The sequence below is a fragment of the Colobus angolensis genome, unplaced genomic scaffold (assembly GCF_000951035.1).
Source record: "Colobus angolensis palliatus isolate OR3802 unplaced genomic scaffold, Cang.pa_1.0 Scaffold182, whole genome shotgun sequence".
Classification (NCBI taxonomy): Eukaryota; Metazoa; Chordata; class Mammalia; order Primates; family Cercopithecidae; genus Colobus; species Colobus angolensis.
In genome coordinates this window covers 138,055-156,783 of record NW_012114955.1, presented here as the reverse complement: position 1 = coordinate 156,783, position 18,729 = coordinate 138,055, and the positions used below count along the sequence as shown (strand labels likewise).

Here is an 18,729-nt window from a genome sequence, read left to right as displayed (position 1 = left end):
AAAATTTCCAGAAGATAAAAAAGTAAAACTAAACTAAAGCTAGCATCATACTTGATCGTGAGTAACTGGACATTTACCCAAGATTGAGAACAAGGGAAAGATGTTCTCTCTCACCACTCCTATTCAACATCATATTGGAAGTCCTAGCTGGTGCAATAAGACAAGAAAGGGAAACGAAAGATACATAGATGGGGAAGGAAGAAATACAACTGTCTTTGTTGACATGATTGCTTATATGTAAAATTCCAAAGAACCAACCAACCAAACAAAAACCTCCAGGAATTAATTAATAGTACTTCTCAGGATATAAGGTTAGCTTATAAAAGCCAGTTGCTTTCCTTTATACTAGCAATAAACAATTGGAATTGGAATTTTTTAAATGATAGCATTTATCAAAACGAAGCACCACAAAAGTAAAACATTTAGATATAAATCTAACAAAATATATACAGGATCTTTATGGGGAAAACTATAAAACTCTGATGAAATAAATCAAAGAAGACCTAAATAAATGAATTATTTATTTAGATAATAAATAATTTAGAACTAGATAGTTCATGTTCATGGATTGGAAAACTCAATATTATTAAAATGTCAATTCTTCCCAACTTGCTCTGTAGACTCAGTGAAATCCCAATTAAAATCCTAGCAAACTATTTTATAGATATTGACAAATTGATTCTAAAGTTTATATGAAAAGGCAAGGACACAGATTCCAATACAATGTGGAAGAAGAATAAAGTTAGAGGATGTACTTTACCCAATTTCAAGACTTACTTTAAAGCTACGTAATCAAGACAGTATGGTGTTGGTGAAAGAACAGACACATAGATCAAAGGAACAGAATAGAGAGCCCAGAAATTGATCAACACAAATACAACCAGTTAATCTTTGATAAAGGAGCAAAGGCAATTCAATGGAGAAAGGATGGTCTTTTCAACAAACGTTCAACAATTGGAACATAAGCTAAGAAATGAACTTAGACACAGACCTTGCACATTTCATAAAATTAACTCAAAATGGTTCATAAATCTAGATGTAAAATGCAAAACTATAAAACTTCTAGAAGGGAACACAGAAGAAAATCTAGATGACCTCACATTTGGTGATGAGTTTTTAGATATAAACCGAAAGCATGATGAATGAAAAAAATTGATAAATTGGACTTTATTAAAATTAAAATTTTCTGCTCTGCAAAAGACATTGTTAAGAAAATCAAAAGACAAACCGCAGACTTGGAGAAAATACTTGCAAAACATGTATCTGATAAAGGACTTGCATCCAAAATATACAAAGAACTCTTAAATCCATTTAAAAAGTGGGCAGGCCTGGCATGGTGGCTCACGCCTCTAATAGTCACAGCACTTTGGGAGGCCGAGGTGGGCGGATCATGAGGTCAGGAGATCGAGACCATCCTGGAGAACACAGTGAAACCCTGTGTCTACTAAAACTACAAAACATTATCTGGGCGTGGTGGCGGGCGCCTGTAGTCCCAGTTACTTGGGAGGCTGAGGCAGAAGAATGACGTGAACCCGGGAGGCAGAGCTTGCAGTGAGCTGAGATTGCGCCACTACACTCCAGCCTGGACAACAGAGCAAGACTACGTCTAAAAAAAAACAAATATGGGCAAAGTTGGGCACAGTGGAGTATGTATACTTGTAATCCCAGCTACCTGGGAGGCTGAGGTGGGAGGATCACTTGAGCCCAGAAGTTTGAATCCAACCTGGACAATATAGTAAGACTCCACCTCTTAAAAACAAACAAAAAAATGGGTTAAAGGTCTAAACTGAAACTTTACCAGAGAATGTGTACAGATGGCAAATAAGCATATGGAAAGATGCCCAACACCATTTTTTGTTAGAGAATTACAAATTAAAACAAGAATGAAATTCCATTATATCTATTAAGATAGCTGAAATACAAAAAACTGGCAAAACGAATTGCTGGCAAGGATGCAAAGTAACAGGAACTATCATCCACTGTGGCTAGGAATGCAAAATGGTGCAGTCACTTTGGAAAACACTTTGGCAGTTTATTTTTACTTTTATTTATTTTTATTTTTTTAGCAAAGCTAAATGTAGCCTTACCATACAACACATTGTGCTCCTTTGTATTTAATTGAATGGATTGAAAATGTATGTTCACACAAAAACTTGCACACCTGCACATAAATGTTTGTAGTAACCTTATTTATAATTGCCAGAACTTGGAAGCAACCAAGGTGTCCTTCAATAGGTGAATGGACAAACTGTGGTGCATCCATACAATAAAACATTACCCATTACTAAAAAGAAATGAGCTCTCAAGCCATGAATAGACATAAATAAACTTAAACACATATTGCTAAGTGAAAGAAGCCAGTCTGGAAATGCTATGTGCTCTCTAATTCCGTTATATGACGTTCTGGAAAAAGCAAAACAAAAAACAAACAAACAAAACACAAAATATCAGCAATGGTAAAAAGATCATGGTTACCAGGTGAAGCACCAGGGTTTCTCACAATGGTGAAACTATTCTGTATGATACTATAGTGGTGGATACATAACATTATGCATTTGTCAAAAACTATAGAACTTTACAGCACAGTGAACCTTAATGTATGTAAATTTTTAAAAGTCATGTCCAAGGTCAGGGGATCCTAAAGTACAATGCAGAATGTGACAAAATAATCTAACTGTATTACAAATGTATGAAACCACCTAATTGAAGGGAGTGGGAGTAAAGCTACTGATTTAAGTAACTTTGGGAATGAACAGAGTCTGTAAAATTAAAGGCAAAATAAATTGTATAAAAGCATTGTACTGTAGTTGATAAAGTTGTTTCATTTTTCTATATGGCTTGTGTTAAGAATTCAGATGCCACAATAATATATACTGGAACTGGGCAATTAAGTAAATAGATGGTGGATTATCGGAGCCGGATTTCTCACTGTTGGTGTGGGAGCTTACAGATAAGCAGGGTGGAAACCAGAATGATCCATGTAATAATGGATTAGAGTTGGAGACATCAGTATGAACTCATATTTAGTTTAATTTAGATACAGGTGGTGACATATAAAAATATTAAAGATATGTGTATATATGTGGGTCAGTATACACACATATATTTCTTTGCTCTGTCAGTCAAGAGAACAGAAAAGCACTAACACCCCAGTAGCAACAAGCATACCTAGGGTCCAGATCTTGGTTTCTCATACCATTCTTCAATAAAAGGAACCAGGACTCCTTGGAGAAATGGTTGATTCTAGGGCTGGGGCAGGGAATATACAAGATAACCTGAAGCATCTTGTAGTTGCAGAGAGTAAAGAAGTGGGAAAAAAAAAAAAAAGAAAGAAAATTCCCCAAAAGACACCAAACTCAAGAAACAAACAAAACATTCAAACCCTACCATAATGGGGGCATGCCAAAGGACACAGGAGCCAACTGCAAGGGTTCCCAATTGTCAAACCTGGAATAATTTGATCAACAAAATAAAGTAATATATTGTATGATAACACCCCAAAATAAAACACAGTTCCTTAGAATAAAATAAGTCCGTATTGATATAAATAAATGAGAGGAAAAAAAGGGAAATCTCCCCAGTAGAAGAAATCCGAATGATTTATGCAGACACTCCACTGTCAAGTAAGTGGAGCGTAACTGCTCACTCCTGAAGTGTGAGCTGTGCACAATGCCTTCCTTCAGAAAAGTACCATTAGGAAAGGGGGGCATAGTAAGGTTAGTGGACAGATCTGAAAAACACTACCTTAGCCAGGTGCTCAAGGTCACCATCAACAGTGATAGATATACCATGTTGACAATATGTACCCTTAACATAATGTGATGACTCAGGAGTTGACCCCAAAGCCCCAGGTATGATGTGATGAAAATGGTACTTTACCTCTTCAATCTTCTTCTCCCAAATCCATAACCCCAGCCTAATCATGAGAAAAGCATAGATCCCCGTTGAGGGACATTCCACAAAATACCTGACTCCTCAAAACTGTCCAAGTCATCAAAAACAAGCAAAGTCTGAGAAACTGTCACAGCCAAGAGGAGCCCCAGACATGACGGTTAATGGAAAGCAGACTCCTGGATGGGATCCTGGAATAGGAAAAGAACATTTGGGTAAAACAGAAAATCTGAAGATAGAATGGGCTTTAGGTAATAATAACATATTTACTGTTAGTTTATTAATTATAAGAAACGTACCGTACCAATGTAAGACGTTAATAATAAAGGGAATCCGGTGTGGGGCATATGGGAACTGTCTGTACTATCTTTGAAGTGTCTCTGTAAATCTAAAACTGTCCTAAAAAATAAGATTCATTGAAATAATGTTTACTTAAAAACAAACATACTAGAGTCAAACCATAGAGGTCTTAAAAAAAAAAAAAAAGAAAGAAAATGAAAGAAGAACGAACTGCAGCTGCCTCCCCAGATCTTCCACCCCATGCAAAGTGGGGCACAGTGGGGTGAGGAAAGCTTCTGGGAGCAGAGCTGGCAGATCTCATGGAACAGACGAACTTCAGGTTTCCAGTTTCCAGTTATCAGCGTGAGTGTGAACACTGCAGCCCTGAAGCAGCACCTTCCCTACACTGGCAGGGTTGATGCACAGGCCGACCCGAGGAGGAACTCTCCAAGGGCGGTCAGAGGTGCACGGTGGCTGCAGGTCCTGGTGGCTCTGGGCTGGGCTCTGCACAGCCTGCCCTTCACTTCCCCACAGACTTCCTCCCGGCCTCCTTAGGCCCTAGGCTCCAGCCCCTGAACAACCTAGCTCTGTTTGGAGTTAGTCTGGGGAAGTGCAGATTCAACATCCCGCCTCATCTACCCTAGTCCTGAGAGAAATACGAGGCAAGATTGAGCTCAGAGTTTAGAGGCTCATGGTGAAAAAGAGGGGAAAAGAGAGGGCTCTTCTGTGCCCCCAGTTCAAAGTCATGGTTGGGAGGGTGTGCGCCTTCCTCCCTCCCTGGGGCGTTCCGAGGGAGGGATCCGGGTGCCAGCCTCCCAGAAGCTGAGCAAGAGACTGCAGGGATTTGCGGGAGGGCGTTTTGGTGTCAGAGCAGAGGCTGGCCTGGGAGAGTAGGGTAACTGCATAAAGCTTTACGGGGGTGGCGCGACTTTAGCGTGAGGGTCTGAAGTTCAGAATTTTCAGGGAACTCGAAGAGCCCCGGTGTTTTTGTAGCAAGGAAATCACTTTGACTTTAAGGTGGGAGGCGCAGGCCGCCAGAGAGCTGTTTTGGACAGGTGGCGCGTGCGCTCTGGAAAGCTGAGGGCTGGCAGGAGACCGGGCTTTGCGGATGCAGAGAAGAAGGGGCCCAGAATCCCACAGCCTACGAAAATGCACCATAGGGAGGGGTGGAAACAGCCTAGAGCTGGTGTTACCTCCCACAGCAGGTGCCTAGAGCCCAAGACGAGGTGTCAGACCAACGACAACGGGTCTCTGCGCTGGCCGCGCCGAGTCCTCTCCAGCTTTACGCACGGGCTTTGACTCGCCCTCTGGTCCCTTGAGGAAGGCAGGGGAACTCCAGCCTCCTCTCCTGAGGACAGGACTTTCCCTACAGACACGGGACTTTCTACCAGGGACTCCTAAGGGCAGAAGAAGCCAGCGATCAGGGCTCTACATCAGGGCGAGGGAAAGGCTGGAATGGCCATGGCTGGCCCCGGAGAGGGGCGCACAGCCTGTTGGCGGGTGGCAAGACCTTTGAGTTAATGTATAATTGTGAGCAGATGGCGGGGGCTGGCGGCAGCCCGGGGCCTGGGCCCAGCTAATGAGGGACAATTAGCCCCAAACCCGGTGGGGGTGGTTGAGAGAGTCAGACAGTGAAGGCAGATATTTGCTCCTCAAACAGTCTAGCGCGCTGGGCAGAGGGCTGAGTGGCAGAGCCTTTGGGCTCGCTAGGCCCCCCTGCCAGGGCCCTTTACCACTTTTCCCTCCCCCATCACCTCTGGGTCGAAAGCCTCTGTTTGTTCAGACCCAAGAGCAGCGCGTCATAAAGGCGGAGGGAGAGGGTAGTTTATGGGGTGAATCGCTGCCACCACCATCTGCCAGGGCTTGTCCTTGCTCCCCCTGATCCCCCTATCTCCACCCTCATGCAGCTGTCTATAGGAATAGCTGGTCAGGACATGAGCCTTGAGCCCCTAGATGCAGGGGCAGATCTAGGGGGGAGGGATGAGGCAGGAATGGGGGAGTAAGAGCAGGGCTACCACAGGTCTTCCTGGGGACTTCTTCCCACCCAGGCATGGCTAAGTAGAGTGACCAGCAGTCCCCAGCTGCCCAGGAATGGAATGGGCTGTAAGGACACTTGGGCAAATGCTGTACTGCCCGAGGTCCTGAAATCACCCTCTGCAGTCTCCCCTGTACCCCAAGACCAGCCTGAGGATGTCGGAGGAGGGTGGAAGAGGAAGAGAGTATGTGTCAGGGTAAAGTGGAAAACTCACTTATGTGATATTTGGCCTTTGAGAGCAAGAGTTCCCAACCTTAGGATCAAGCTGAATGCACAACAACCACTTTCACCCCTAGAACTTCAAAACATTTACCCATGAAATAAGTCTTCCATTCTCTGATTTCTGGGTCTAGTCCTATTGCCCTACACCCTGCTTACTTCCAGTCTGACTTTTGCAATGGCTTCACAGACTCCGAGGTGTGGAATGGACCCAAAGACCATCTGCCCAAGACCCTGATAACTGGCAACAAAACTTCCATGCACTAGAGGCTGTGTTTCACTTCCAGCATCCCACTCCACAGGCACCACCTGCCCAGCTACCAATGCCTCTTGCCTCGCCAATGACCCAGATAACCTGTGGTGTCTTTTGTGGAAACAGCAGTGCCATTACTAACTTAGAGTGTAAAAGCATCAAATCCCTAACAGAATGGAGTCTGATAACATCTAAAGATGGAATAAGGAAAATCCTGCTGCAAGCCTCCTTATAAACACCCATATGCATCTCTGACTATCCTGAGGCTCATTTCCACCACCACCACTACCACTGTCAGTGTTCTGAAGTCCAGGATCCTCCCATTTCCAGGCAAGAATTCACCCTTGGTGTCACCTCAGTCAAGGAGTCAATTGGAGAATTGGTGAGGATACTCTCTGGGGACAGCTGGCGCTAAGTGACACACACTCTTCTCCATTCACTCTCATTATCTAAGAGTGCTAGGAGCCAACTCAGTCAGTATTTAGGCAACAGTCTGTATACTCATTTATCTTTTATAGCAACACACATAACTCAGGAGTTGACCTCAAAGTCCAGGCATGTGCATTCTGGCTGGGAAGGTGTGTTGGTGTTTTGGGAAGGCATCTTTTGTTTCTGTGCATTCAAAGCCTTAAGGACACAACCTGAAGTTCCCCATCTTCCATGCTCAGCATACCCTTCAGGAGTACTGGTGCTTGTGTGGGTGCACTTTTGCCTGCATGAGAATGGCTCTGTCCCTGCTTCAGGGTGGTAGGTGGACACAAAGTGGGCTCTGAAGATTCCCCATGGAAGGACACAGTGGGTCACTGGCTGTGGTTTGCCCTGCCTCAGGGCTGGTGTCAGTCAGCCCATGCACACCTCCCTCCTCCTCTCTCCTCTGCTCATGGCCTGTGACATCATTGGCTACTCCCAGAAGGCTGCCCTCTGCTCTTGAGCACAGGCTTTCTGTAGCTCTGGACCCCCTGGCAGGACTGAAGCAGGAGCAGAGTGGAGGCTGTGACCAAGACCAGACCATCACCACCCCTGAAGCCTGCAGGGGTCTCAGAAGCTGAGACTCCCACTGAAGCTCCCACCTCATTTCCTCCACACAGGTAGCTCACCTGCAGGCTCATTGTCTGCCCTGCCTCTTATGCTGTCTCCATGCCTCTGTGTGGCCAAACCCAACTTCTCTCCCACTCTGTCTTTGTGGCTACCACCCTCCTGACCCTTCCACCCGCTTTCCTGTTTTTCCATTTTGCAAGCACCAGTTATTTTTTCAGACATGTTAGTATGAATGTTGGGAATGTGTGGTGTGGCTATTGGGAATGGGGTTTCTGTTTGTGAGTTGGGGCATAGTGATTTAGGTTTGGAGATTATTTAGGTTTGGATACTGAACCTGCATCCCTACTGCTCCTTTGAATTCTGGTCATGTAGGAGAACTGAGTCCTATCAAGGATTTAGGGCTTGGCTGATATTTTGAGCTCCTTCATCCTGTCTTGCCACAGCCCTTTACAGTCCCTGCTTGACTCTCCTCTCTCCATTGTTTTTGTGGCAATTGCACAAACATGAAGTAGGGGCGGGAGCAGAGAAAGAGAGCCCAGGATTAGGAGCCAGAAATTGTAGCCTCTGGCGAGGAACTGACTTCTGAACCTTGAGTTGTATTCTCTGGACAGCCCCTGACTTGTGGGAATGACAATCTGTGCCTCAGTTTTCTCTTTGGAAAACCTCTGCCTTACTTCCCAACTTTTTGGAAAGATGAGAATTTGAAGGGGTCTGTACCTCTACCTACCTAGAAACAAGTGAGTAAAAGCCAATTTAGCTACTGAACTTAATAAGTAGACTCTGGATTCCAAACTCCTTGTAATTCTTTGTTTCACCGGAGCTAGTCTCCTTTCTCCAGTTGCTCTGTAATCTGTTGGAGAGCAAAGACTTTACACTTTTCTGTTTACTGCCTTCATCCTGAACAACCAGCAATGTGCTCATGCTTAATATCTTATTCAGCATATAACTGCAGATGAATTAACTGAGCTCAGATGGCACACTTATTACAAGAAAGTTCTATGCAGAAGTTGTTCCTTGGGGTGACCTCCAGCACTACCAGGGTTCCAGGCATGAAAGGAGGCATCTTCAACTCCCATTAATTACTGATGAAAGTAGAAGAGGTATGGTGGCCTGTGGGACCTGTGTCTCTTGCTGCTCAGAAACTCTCTCGGGCTCATGACAGTTTCTGCATTCGTCAGCAGACAGTCCTCTCCTGCTTCCCATTCCCTTCAATATGTCTTTGATAAATGTTAGTTGAATGAATGAGTGTCTGATACCATAAAGGTGGTCTCTGAAATTGAAGCTTCACTTTGAGATCTAGAACTCTTCAGAGTTAACAGGAATGAATAGTCTCAGCAGGTTAGAGATGCTAAGAGATGTGTCTCCTAGGAGAAGCCGGCTCTTCAGGTGTGTTCATCTCCATGCCCAGTGTGTAGGACGAGAGCCTCAGTGCCTTGGGGGGTAGAGCTGAGTCCCAGTTTCTTCAGAGCTTCCTGGAGAGTATAAAAAAACAGGAGCAAGTCTTTCTGAAGGCTGGGCATTTTGGAGAGCCCAATTGAGGACTGCATAATAGTGAAGGTGGACCCCTGAACTTGAGGACCCCAGCATCTCTGGCTCAGGTGTGTCATCCAGGGCTGAGAAACTTAGGAGCAGTTGGAGACAACAGCTGTCCATTTGGAAAGGGGAAAGCTTGAGCATTTGAAAGCATCATCCCTTTCTACCTCCCCAACCTTTTGTAATGAATGTGTGGGAAATGGGAACCCTCTCAATCCTCCCAGCCCCTTATCAGGACTTCAAGAAAGATCCAGTCCTCAGCCAACCTGCAGTGTTTTAGGTTTTATCACACAAAGGTGTAAATTAAAGGAATTAGAATTTTCTAATTTTAGCCAACTCACTGGCAAATTTTAGAAACCTGACCCTCTATCACAAAACACTACCTCCCAGGACCATTTCAAGCAAAAGACCTCACCCAAATAACCCCCTGTTATTGCAGAGAGTCCCCAAGCTGAAAAAGGAGCTCCTAGAAGGAACTTCCCTTCCAAGGCTACTCTGCTGGAGTCTCATCCTTCTGAGGAGGGTTAGCCTGGAGCATGCAGCAGGACGGTGAGGAGCCTGGGGGAAGTGGGAAGACAGGGAGGACTACAGAGACAGGGGAAGACCTCAGGGCTTTGCTTCCATCAACTGTTTCATCTGCTGTTGGCCAATGTTCTGGAGAAGTTTTTTCCAGCCCCGCACTTCTGCCCTGTCCTGCTTCCCTTAGATCAGGAGAGTCAGAGGGTATAGGCAAGGAACAAAGACTCACCCATGAGCCAGCTCTCAAAGAAAGTGGCTTGCGTTGACAGCCTGGGGGCAGCAAGGATGCAGTCTCCCAGGAGAGGATGCACTCAGTGTTGGGAAGCCAGGCTGGAGGGGCCTGAATGACCCTCTCCATATGTGGGCAGGGCAGTAGGAGGTAGTGTGTGGATACCTCTCTCTCATGCCCAGGGATCAGCAGCATGAACCAGCTTGGGGGGCTCTTTGTGAATGGCCGGCCGCTGCCTCTGGATACCCGGCAGCAGATTGTGCGGCTAGCAGTCAGTGGAATGCGGCCCTGTGACATCTCACGGAGCCTTAAGGTAATGGGCCAGCATCTTTACCCAGTGATGGGGACAGGAAGCAGGGAGAAAGGGCTCCTCTGAAGGCAAGAGCCTGGGGCTGTTGCAGGCTCTGAGGGCTTTTGGGACTTGGGTCACTTCCTGGGAGACCCTCTTGGAGGTTGAAAAGGGGAGCTTCAGACCCTCAAAGGTGAGGCTAGACTCCCAACTCCATGGCCTGGTCCAGTAAGTCTTGGCTTTGTCTTGTAGCCTCCTCCTGTCTCAGGGACACTCTCCCTCCTTCTGCCCATTGTGCCTCACCTGTCCCTGCTTCTCACCTGACTCAGGTATCTAACGGCTGTGTGAGCAAGATCCTAGGGCGTTATTACCGCACGGGTGTCTTGGAGCCCAAGGGCATTGGGGGAAGCAAGCCACGGCTGGCTACACCCCCTGTGGTGGCTCGAATTGCCCAGCTGAAGGGTGAGTGTCCAGCTCTCTTTGCCTGGGAAATCCAACGCCAGCTTTGTGCTGAAGGGCTTTGCACCCAGGACAAGACTCCCAGTGTAAGTACCCTTCCCTTCCAACACTGGGGCTGGAAAACAGGCTTTCTGGGGAGACAAATAGCCTTTCTTATTTGGCAATGTGGGCATCCCAGGCTGGTGACAGGGCTCTTGGGCTCTTCTGACCCATACGTTTTTCTTTTGAAAAGTGGTGGTAATAAGAGAATTGGGGAGGAGAAAGCACAGAGAGAGAGAGAGGAGACTGCCCTTGGGAACAATGTGTGGGTGGAGACAGACAGGAAAAAGGATATTAAGGGGAATGTTCTCAGGGTATAGCCCTGGGTCTGAGCACCATCTCTCCACTCAACACCCCGACACTCCTAGGTCTCCTCCATCAACCGAGTCCTGCGGGCACTACAGGAGGACCAGGGACTACCGTGGGCGCAGCTCAGGTCACCAGGTGGGTCTTGGAGTTGTCCCTAGGGCTAATCAGAGCCAAATCTCCAACATTTTATAGTTCTCAAAGCCTTTTCTCATTCTTTCTTGGATCATCTTCACAACAACCCAATAAGGAGGACCAGGCAGTGAGTCTTATTCTCTCCTAGCAGAAGAAAATTGACATCCAGAAAAGTGAAGTGACTTACCCAAGGTCACCAGCTGGTTGATGGCAGGCCCTGGAACAGAACCCAGGTCCCCCAGCCCCTGGATTCACAGGATCTATTGAAGAAGAGGCAGGACTGAGTCTCATACCCTCCCTCTGCTCTGTGCATAGCTTCTTAGAGCGTCATTCATGTTCTTTGGGACCACACACACCTGGACCAAGCCTGTTGCTGGTCCCTCCAAAGCCCCGCACGTTAAGCATGCACCCCCACCATGGTATTGAGAACCCTTTCCACCAAGTGACCCTGCAGTGGCCTCTAAGTAACTGTGAATGCCCCACCAGCTTGGCTCTGCTCTTCTACCCATGGTGAGACACCCAGCTGCAGCCCCAGGGACTTAGGGACCCCATCTGACCAGAGGAATCACCATCACAAACCACCACAGACTGTTGTCTTCCTTTTCAGCTGTTTTGGCTCCAGCTCTCCTCACTCCCCACAGTGGCTCTGAGACTCCCCGGGGTCCCCACCCAGGGACTGGCCACCGGAATCGGACTATCTTCTCCCCAAGCCAAGCAGAGGCATTGGAGAAAGGTGCTGGGCTGGGGCAGATGGAGGGTCAGAGAGTCATCAGTGTGACACAGGGACAGTGGCCCTGAGGCCTGTGGGCAAAGGCTGAGAGGTACAGGCTGTGAGTGGCCCTGCCTTGAGGAGGAAGGTAGTTTGGGGTTGTAGCAGGTGGGGAGTGTTGCCTGAGGGGAGACCCATGTCTTGCTCCTCTCCCGGTGCTCTTACTTTGTGAGCCTCAATCTCCACAGAGTTCCAGCGTGGGCAGTATCCTGATTCAGTGGCCCGTGGAAGGCTGGCTGCTGCCACCTCTCTGCCTGAGGACACTGTGAGGGTGAGTGAGCTCTGCAACACTGTGCACAAACCACAAGGAAGAAGAGTCTGTGCTGGCCAGGGCTTTGGGTTCCAATGAGGTGGAGAGGGGAGGTGAAAAGGTGGAAACAAACTTGTTTGGAGCAACAATCAGAGACGAGACCCTCCTTGTTCACCTTCTGCTGATTGCACTCCTCTCTTCCCCAACCCAAAACTTTGAGTTGAGGAAGGGGCCAGAGAACAAAAGCTAGAGCATGGAGGGAGGATGTCAGGTCCAAGGAAGGGCCAACATTCTGAGTTCAGGCTAGGAACATGTGGTGAGATCAGCAGGTGACAGGCAGCATAAAGTGTAGCCAGCTGCATTGTCCCTGTCCTCGCTCAGGTCTGGTTTTCCAACAGAAGAGCCAAATGGCGCCGGCAAGAGAAGCTCAAGTGGGAAATGCAACTGTCAGGTGATTTCTCTGCACCATCATCCATCTGCCTGCTCATTCATCCATCATCCATCCATTCATCCATCCATCCATCCCCCATTCATCCATCCATTTATCCATCCATCCATCCATCTGTCTATCCATACATCCATTCATCCATGCATCATCCACCCAACCATCCACCCAGGTACCCATTTATCCACCCATCTATCCATGCATCCATCCCTCCATCCAACCCTCCATCCATCCATCCATTTATCCATCCACCATCCATCCATCCATCCAACCAGCCAACCAGTCACCCACCCACCTGCTCACCCACCTATCTACCTATCCATTTATCCATCCATCAATCCACCCCATTCATCCATGTGTCTCCCCATGCATCCATCCATGCATCTCCCCATGCATTCATCCATCCATCCACCCATGGATCCATCTACCCACCCATGCATCCATGCGTCCATACATTCATCTTTCCATCAATCTATGTATCCATCCACCCATCCATCCAACATTTACTCAGCATCTCCCAAGTGCCAGACCCTGTGCCAGATGCTGGGCACACACAGTTCCTGTTCTTAAGGCTGCACTGTCCCCAGTACCATCACTGGAATTTAATCATTCTTCTCCGGTTTCCCAAGGACCTGTCTTGGGGAAGAGGACAGTTTTGGGTTAAAATATCCATCTCCTCCCACCCCTTCTAGAAGTGGTTGTTTCCTGGAACATCCTTGCATCCAAACTTCCTGCCTCTCACCACACTCCTCCTGTCCCCGGCCCCAATTCCTCCTTCTGAGTGGATTCACTCTCATTTTATAGGTGCTTCCCAGGGGCTGACTGTACCAAGAGTTGCCCCAGGAATCATCTCTGCACAGGTACTCGGGAGGAGAGGGGAGTCTGTGCTGTGGGAAGACTGAAGGGCTCACGGGCTCTCCCATTTCTGGCCTGAGTCAGGATCTCTGGCTCTCTAGGGCCCCACAGAGTCCATGTTGAGAAAGTACTATCCCCAAAGTCTACTATGTGAATGGTGCCCTCTGCAGTTGTGCAGGATACAACCTGGGTGGCAGGCAGCTCTGGGGTCCCAGCGTTCTCTACTGGAGGCATCACTGGAAGCTAAGGTTCTTCTCTTGTTTTTTTTTAGCAGTCCCCTGGCAGCGTGCCCACAGCAGCCCTGCCTGCCCTGGAACCGCTGGGTCCTTCCTGCTATCAGCTGTGCTGGGCAACAGCACCAGACAGGTGTCTGAGTGACACCCCACCTAAAGCCTGTCTCAAGCCCTGCTGGGGTAAGAATTCAGGCCAGGCCTCAGTCCTGCAGGATGTGGGGGAGGGCTGACTGATCCAGCCTCCAGAAGAGCATGGATCTCCATTGGGGGTCATCAAAGGAACCTCAATACAGCTTTCCTCATTCTATGCATGGTCCACAAAGTTAGGGAGACTAGTAATCCCTGAGTCAATGGTATCACTGACAGCCATAGCAGGTAAGGGTGTGAGATTGGGATGCAAGTGTGTATATGCAGGGTGGGAAACTGATGTCTCAGTCTCTTTCCCACAGTGACTTTGAGAGGTGGGATGGGAACAATAACCCCAAGCTCTCTCTATTTGTCCCCACAGGCCACTTGCCCCCACAGCCGAATTCCCTGGACTCAGGACTGCTTTGCCTTCCTTGCCCTTCCTCCCACTGTCCCCTGGCCGGTCTTAGTGGCTGTGAGGCCCTGCTCTGGCCTGGCTGCCCACTACTGTATGGCTTGGAATGAGGCAGGAGTGGGAAGGAGATGGCATAGGGAGGATCTAATATCATCCTGCCCATTGTCCTTACCATCTTTCCCATATAGACTGTGGCTCCTTCCTCCTTCCTGTGATTGCTCCCTCCTGTGGGGACCTTGCCTGGCCCTGCCTCGATGCCTCTCCAGCACATTACCTGATTGGAGGGGCTGGTGAAGCAACACCCACCCACTTCTCACACTGGCCTTAAGAGTATTACTCAGCAGTAATAAAAGCAGTTTTTATTAGCAGTAGTTCTGTTGTCCATCATGTTTTCCCTATGAGCACCCCTATGCCCACTCTAATATTTAACAATTATAGACTGTTTGCCCTATCATTTATTTACATCTATGTATCTTACCCTCTAATCTATGCATGCATGTATGTATGTGTGTAGGCTATATATGTATCTAAACAATGTATTTGTCAATGCATCAATTTATCTACTCTATGTATTATGTATGTATCTTTATGTATATTATGTATGTATCTATCTTGGTGTTTGGGGGCTCATATGTCTACATGTATGCACATGTGTGTGTTTGTGCACACACACACACACTGATATTATATCATGGCATTTTATTCCTAAATCTTCCAGCATGCATCCCCAAAAAACAAGAAACTTATCTTACATAATCACAATATTATATCCACACCTAAGAAAGTTTACTGTAACTCCTTAATCTAAGAAAATAGACATTCATTCCCTAATTGCATATGTATTTTTGTCATAGCAGCAAGCAGAGTGAAATGCCATTTTTCATATTTTGCTTTCCATTTATATGTACTTTATTTATACATGCTCCAGGGGCATGTTTGCTTCGTTCTTTGGGCAGTGAGTTCTAAATCTTCTCAATTCTGTCCCTTCAAATAAAGGTCTAGGCCCTCCCTGAGAAGTCTCAGGATGTGGAGAAACAGACGAATATGGGGGAAAGGAGGTGAAGAATGGGATATTCGAAAGGAGGATAGGCTTATCCTTCCAAATTCTTTCCCTTTTGAAAAGCAGGGAATGGATAATGATGGTGCAATGCTGGTGGGGGTTGGGGGTGTTGTTTACTCCTATCTGGGATAGGTACTGATCCAGAAGACGTCATTCAAGAGGCCTCTTCATTATCAAATACGTGCTGTGCTGAGCTGTGCTGTTCTGAGCTGTGCTGTTAAATAAGTAGCCACCAACCACATGTGGCTATTTAAATGTAATTCACATTAAAAAGAAGAAGAAGAAGAAGAACAATGCAGTTCTTCACTCACACTAGCCACATTTCAAATGCCCAGTAGTTACATGTGGCTCATAAGGACTATAGAACATTTCAGTCATTGCAGAAAGTTCTATGGGACTGCACAGCTCTAGAATGAAATTTTGAGGGCAATAGAGCACATCCTGCCCCTGCCTTGCCTTCTCTACTTTCCAGCTGGAGGTCCTGCTAGGCAGAACAGAAACAGATGAGGTTGACAATCTGCACAGTGCAGTCTGAGAACAAGCATTCATTCACTTCAGCGACAGGACCGACATCGGTCACTGAAGGAGCTGTCTCAACTGAGGCCTCACGGTTGTGATGGTAGTGGCAGCCCATCTTGAGTCACTGCTGTGAAGATGCTGGCTTTAAAGGGGGAGGCACGGCTGGGGTTGTGCGCTTTGCAGGGACAGCGGGAACCCGGAACAGGCAGGAGCCACGCCCCCAACAAAGTTGGCAGAGTGGAAGCCCAGTGCTCCTGGACACAGCTGCAGCTGCCTAGCCGTGGCTCCAAACCCAGGCATCCCTGCATTCTCAGGGACCCAGGAAGCCCCTGCCCCACAGGCTCAGAAGTGCCTGCTCCCACTCCCCAACTTTTTCTTGCCCCCAGAGCCTACTCGGGTGTGGAGTAAAGTTGTGGCTGCACCTAGGCGCTGTCACGACCTGGCTGGGTGTATGCATGCTCTGGGTGCTACAGAGACACACCAGCCCCCCTACCACCTTGGCCCCCTCCAGACTTTGGGTGCCAACAAGTGCAGGAGAAAGGCCAGAGGGAGGGGACCGAGGGCATGTTGGTGTGGGCCTGCAGGCACCTCTTAGGACAAACAGCCTGGGTGCCATGGATAGCATGTTGATAGTGGGAGGCAGGCAGCTTCCTAGATGGAAAGGGGCAAGTCCCCAGTGAAACCCCACCTTTAAGCCAGGAATAGCCTGAAGCCTGAGGGCCAGGCTGCTAGTTCTGGGTGAAGTAGGGGGCCCAGAGTGAGGACTTCACTGATGACCCTTTGGCCAATCGGATGGTGCTTTTTCCAGACCTACCCATGGCCACCTATGGACCAGTCAGCACACACTCCTCTCTTCTGAGCCCATAAAAACCCCAAGACTCAGCCAGAGTCACACAGACATCGGGACTACCAACTATGGGAAGGAGCTACCCATCTCAGGCATCCTCAACTATTTGGAATGACCTGCTGGCAGAAAGGGCTACCTACTTCCTGTTCTGGAAAGGAGCTGTTCTGTTGCTCAGAGAAGCTCCTCTCTACCTTGCTTACCCTCCAGTTGGCCACATACCTCATTCTTCCTGGACATGGGACAAAAAACTCCACATCCACCAAATGGTGGGACTGAAAGCGCTGTAACACAAACAGAACCGAAACACCCACACACACACTCTCACCATGTTGTGGGTGATGAGAAAGAGAGAAGAGCTGTGGCCCTTCATGGACCCCAGACCTAGGGGCTCCCCAAGCCAGGGCTCTGATACCCTCTTTGGGGCCCTGCAGTTCCTGGCATCTCCAAGCCTCCAGGCACCACTGCATTCTCCAGCACCTCCAGTGGATGCTGCTTGTGGTCCTGCTGAAGCCTTGCACAGAGCCGGCATCTGTACCAGCACCTGGAGCTGCCTGCCCCCCACAGCCGGGATGTCTGACTGTACACAGTGGCTACACCCCCCACTTGTTCACACATCCCTCACTGCTCCACTCCTGGCTTGCTCTGGGCAGGTGTGGGATCCAGGACAGTAGCACAAGCTGAGTGCAGCCTGCCACGCCGAGTTTGTGGAATGAGCCCAGCAGCCTGAGCAAAACTCAGGCAAAGGCACCACCAGCCACAGAGGTTTCCAGCCAGAAAAGCAACACCTGAAGGATCCCATGACAGTTGGCCATGTGGGGAACAGGGCATAAGATTGTGTGTGTGTGCATGTGTGTGTGCCCATGCATCTGAGTGTGTGCAGTATTCCCCCCTTTATCCATGGTTTTGCTTTTTGGGTTTCAGTTACTTGTGATTAACGGCAGTCTGAAGATATTAAATGGAAAATTCCAGAAATAAGCAACCCATTGATTTTAAGTTGCATGTCATTCTGAGTAGCTTGAGAACTCTTGCATCTCCATGTTGTTTATGCTACCTGCTCACTAGTCAGTAGCAGTCTTGATTATCAGATAATTGTCTTGGCATTGCAGTGCTTGTGTTCATGTAACCCTTATTTTACTTAATAATGGCCCCAAAGTGCAAGAGTAGTGATAGTGGCATTTGTGATAATCATTCTATTTTATTATCAGTTATTGTTTACTTCTTACTGTGCCTAATTTGCAAATTAAACTTTACCCTAGGTGTGTATGTATAGGAAGAAAGAGTATATGTATGATATGGTATTATCTGTGGTTTCAGGTATATGCTGGAAGTCTTAGAACACATCCCCTGCAGGTAGCTGGGGGGATTAGAATGCTGAGGGAGAGATTCGGCATTAAATGACCTCCAAGGTCCTATCTCTCTGAAAAGTGTATCCCACTGCACATATGTGGATATGAAATTTCAAGGTTAATAGAGCACTATCTTTTTTTTTTTTTTTTTTTGAAACAGGTTATTTCTCTGTTGCCCAGGCTGGAGTGCAGTGGTGCAACCTCGGTTCACTGCAGCCTCAACCTCCGGGCTCAAGCAATCCTTCTGTCTCAGCCTCCCAAGTAGCTGGGAGTATAGGAGCACACCACCATGCCCAGCTAATTGTTTTGTTTTTAGTAGAGACAAAGTCTCCCTGTGTTGCCCAGGCTGGTCTTGAACTCCTGGGCTCTAGTGATCCTCCTGCCTTGGCCTCCCAAGGATTAAAGGCGTGAGCCACTGCACCCAGCAAGTGGCCTATTCTTAATGCTTTCTAGGAAAGGAAATGCCCTGAACTCCAGTGTTCTACTTTTCACTGACCTCACCTATTACTGGACTGAAATTTTTAAAAAATTCTTTTATATCTCTTGAGGGGTGATATACTTATAAAAAATAAAGTCATTTTCCTCTATCCAAACTGAATCTCTCTCATGTTCCAGTTTCAGCCTTCTGTTGTCAACAGAT

The 18,729-nt window shown here is 47.5% G+C and overlaps 1 protein-coding gene across 2 annotated transcripts; it reads left to right on the top strand.

The window, feature by feature from the left end:
- The first annotated feature begins 9,784 nt into the window (after nt 1-9,784).
- On the top strand, nt 9,785-14,678 carry PAX4 (paired box 4). Of its 2 annotated transcripts, XM_011939530.1 has the most exons (10): nt 9,785-9,797; nt 10,179-10,309; nt 10,615-10,830; nt 11,152-11,227; nt 11,832-11,957; nt 12,182-12,264; nt 12,625-12,694; nt 13,493-13,548; nt 13,815-13,956; nt 14,506-14,678. In XM_011939530.1, exons 1-10 carry the CDS (start codon nt 9,785-9,787, stop codon nt 14,643-14,645), a joined length of 1,053 nt encoding a protein of 350 aa, XP_011794920.1. In that variant the 3' UTR covers nt 14,646-14,678. The 2 variants fall into 2 exon arrangements, with proteins under 2 accessions (XP_011794920.1, XP_011794921.1); XM_011939531.1 differs by lacking the exons at nt 9,785-9,797; nt 14,506-14,678 and adding an exon at nt 14,285-14,454 and having other exon boundaries at nt 10,163-10,309.
- Nucleotides 14,679-18,729: the final 4,051 nt, after the last annotated feature.

Bases quoted from the DNA above. Each gene is read 5' to 3' on its own strand.
- PAX4 (XM_011939530.1), top strand. The intron at 10,831-11,151 runs GTAAGTACCCTT...CGACACTCCTAG, and splicing joins CCCAGGACAAGACTCCCAGT to GTCTCCTCCATCAACCGAGT. The intron at 12,265-12,624 runs GTGAGTGAGCTC...GTCCTCGCTCAG, and splicing joins TGCCTGAGGACACTGTGAGG to GTCTGGTTTTCCAACAGAAG.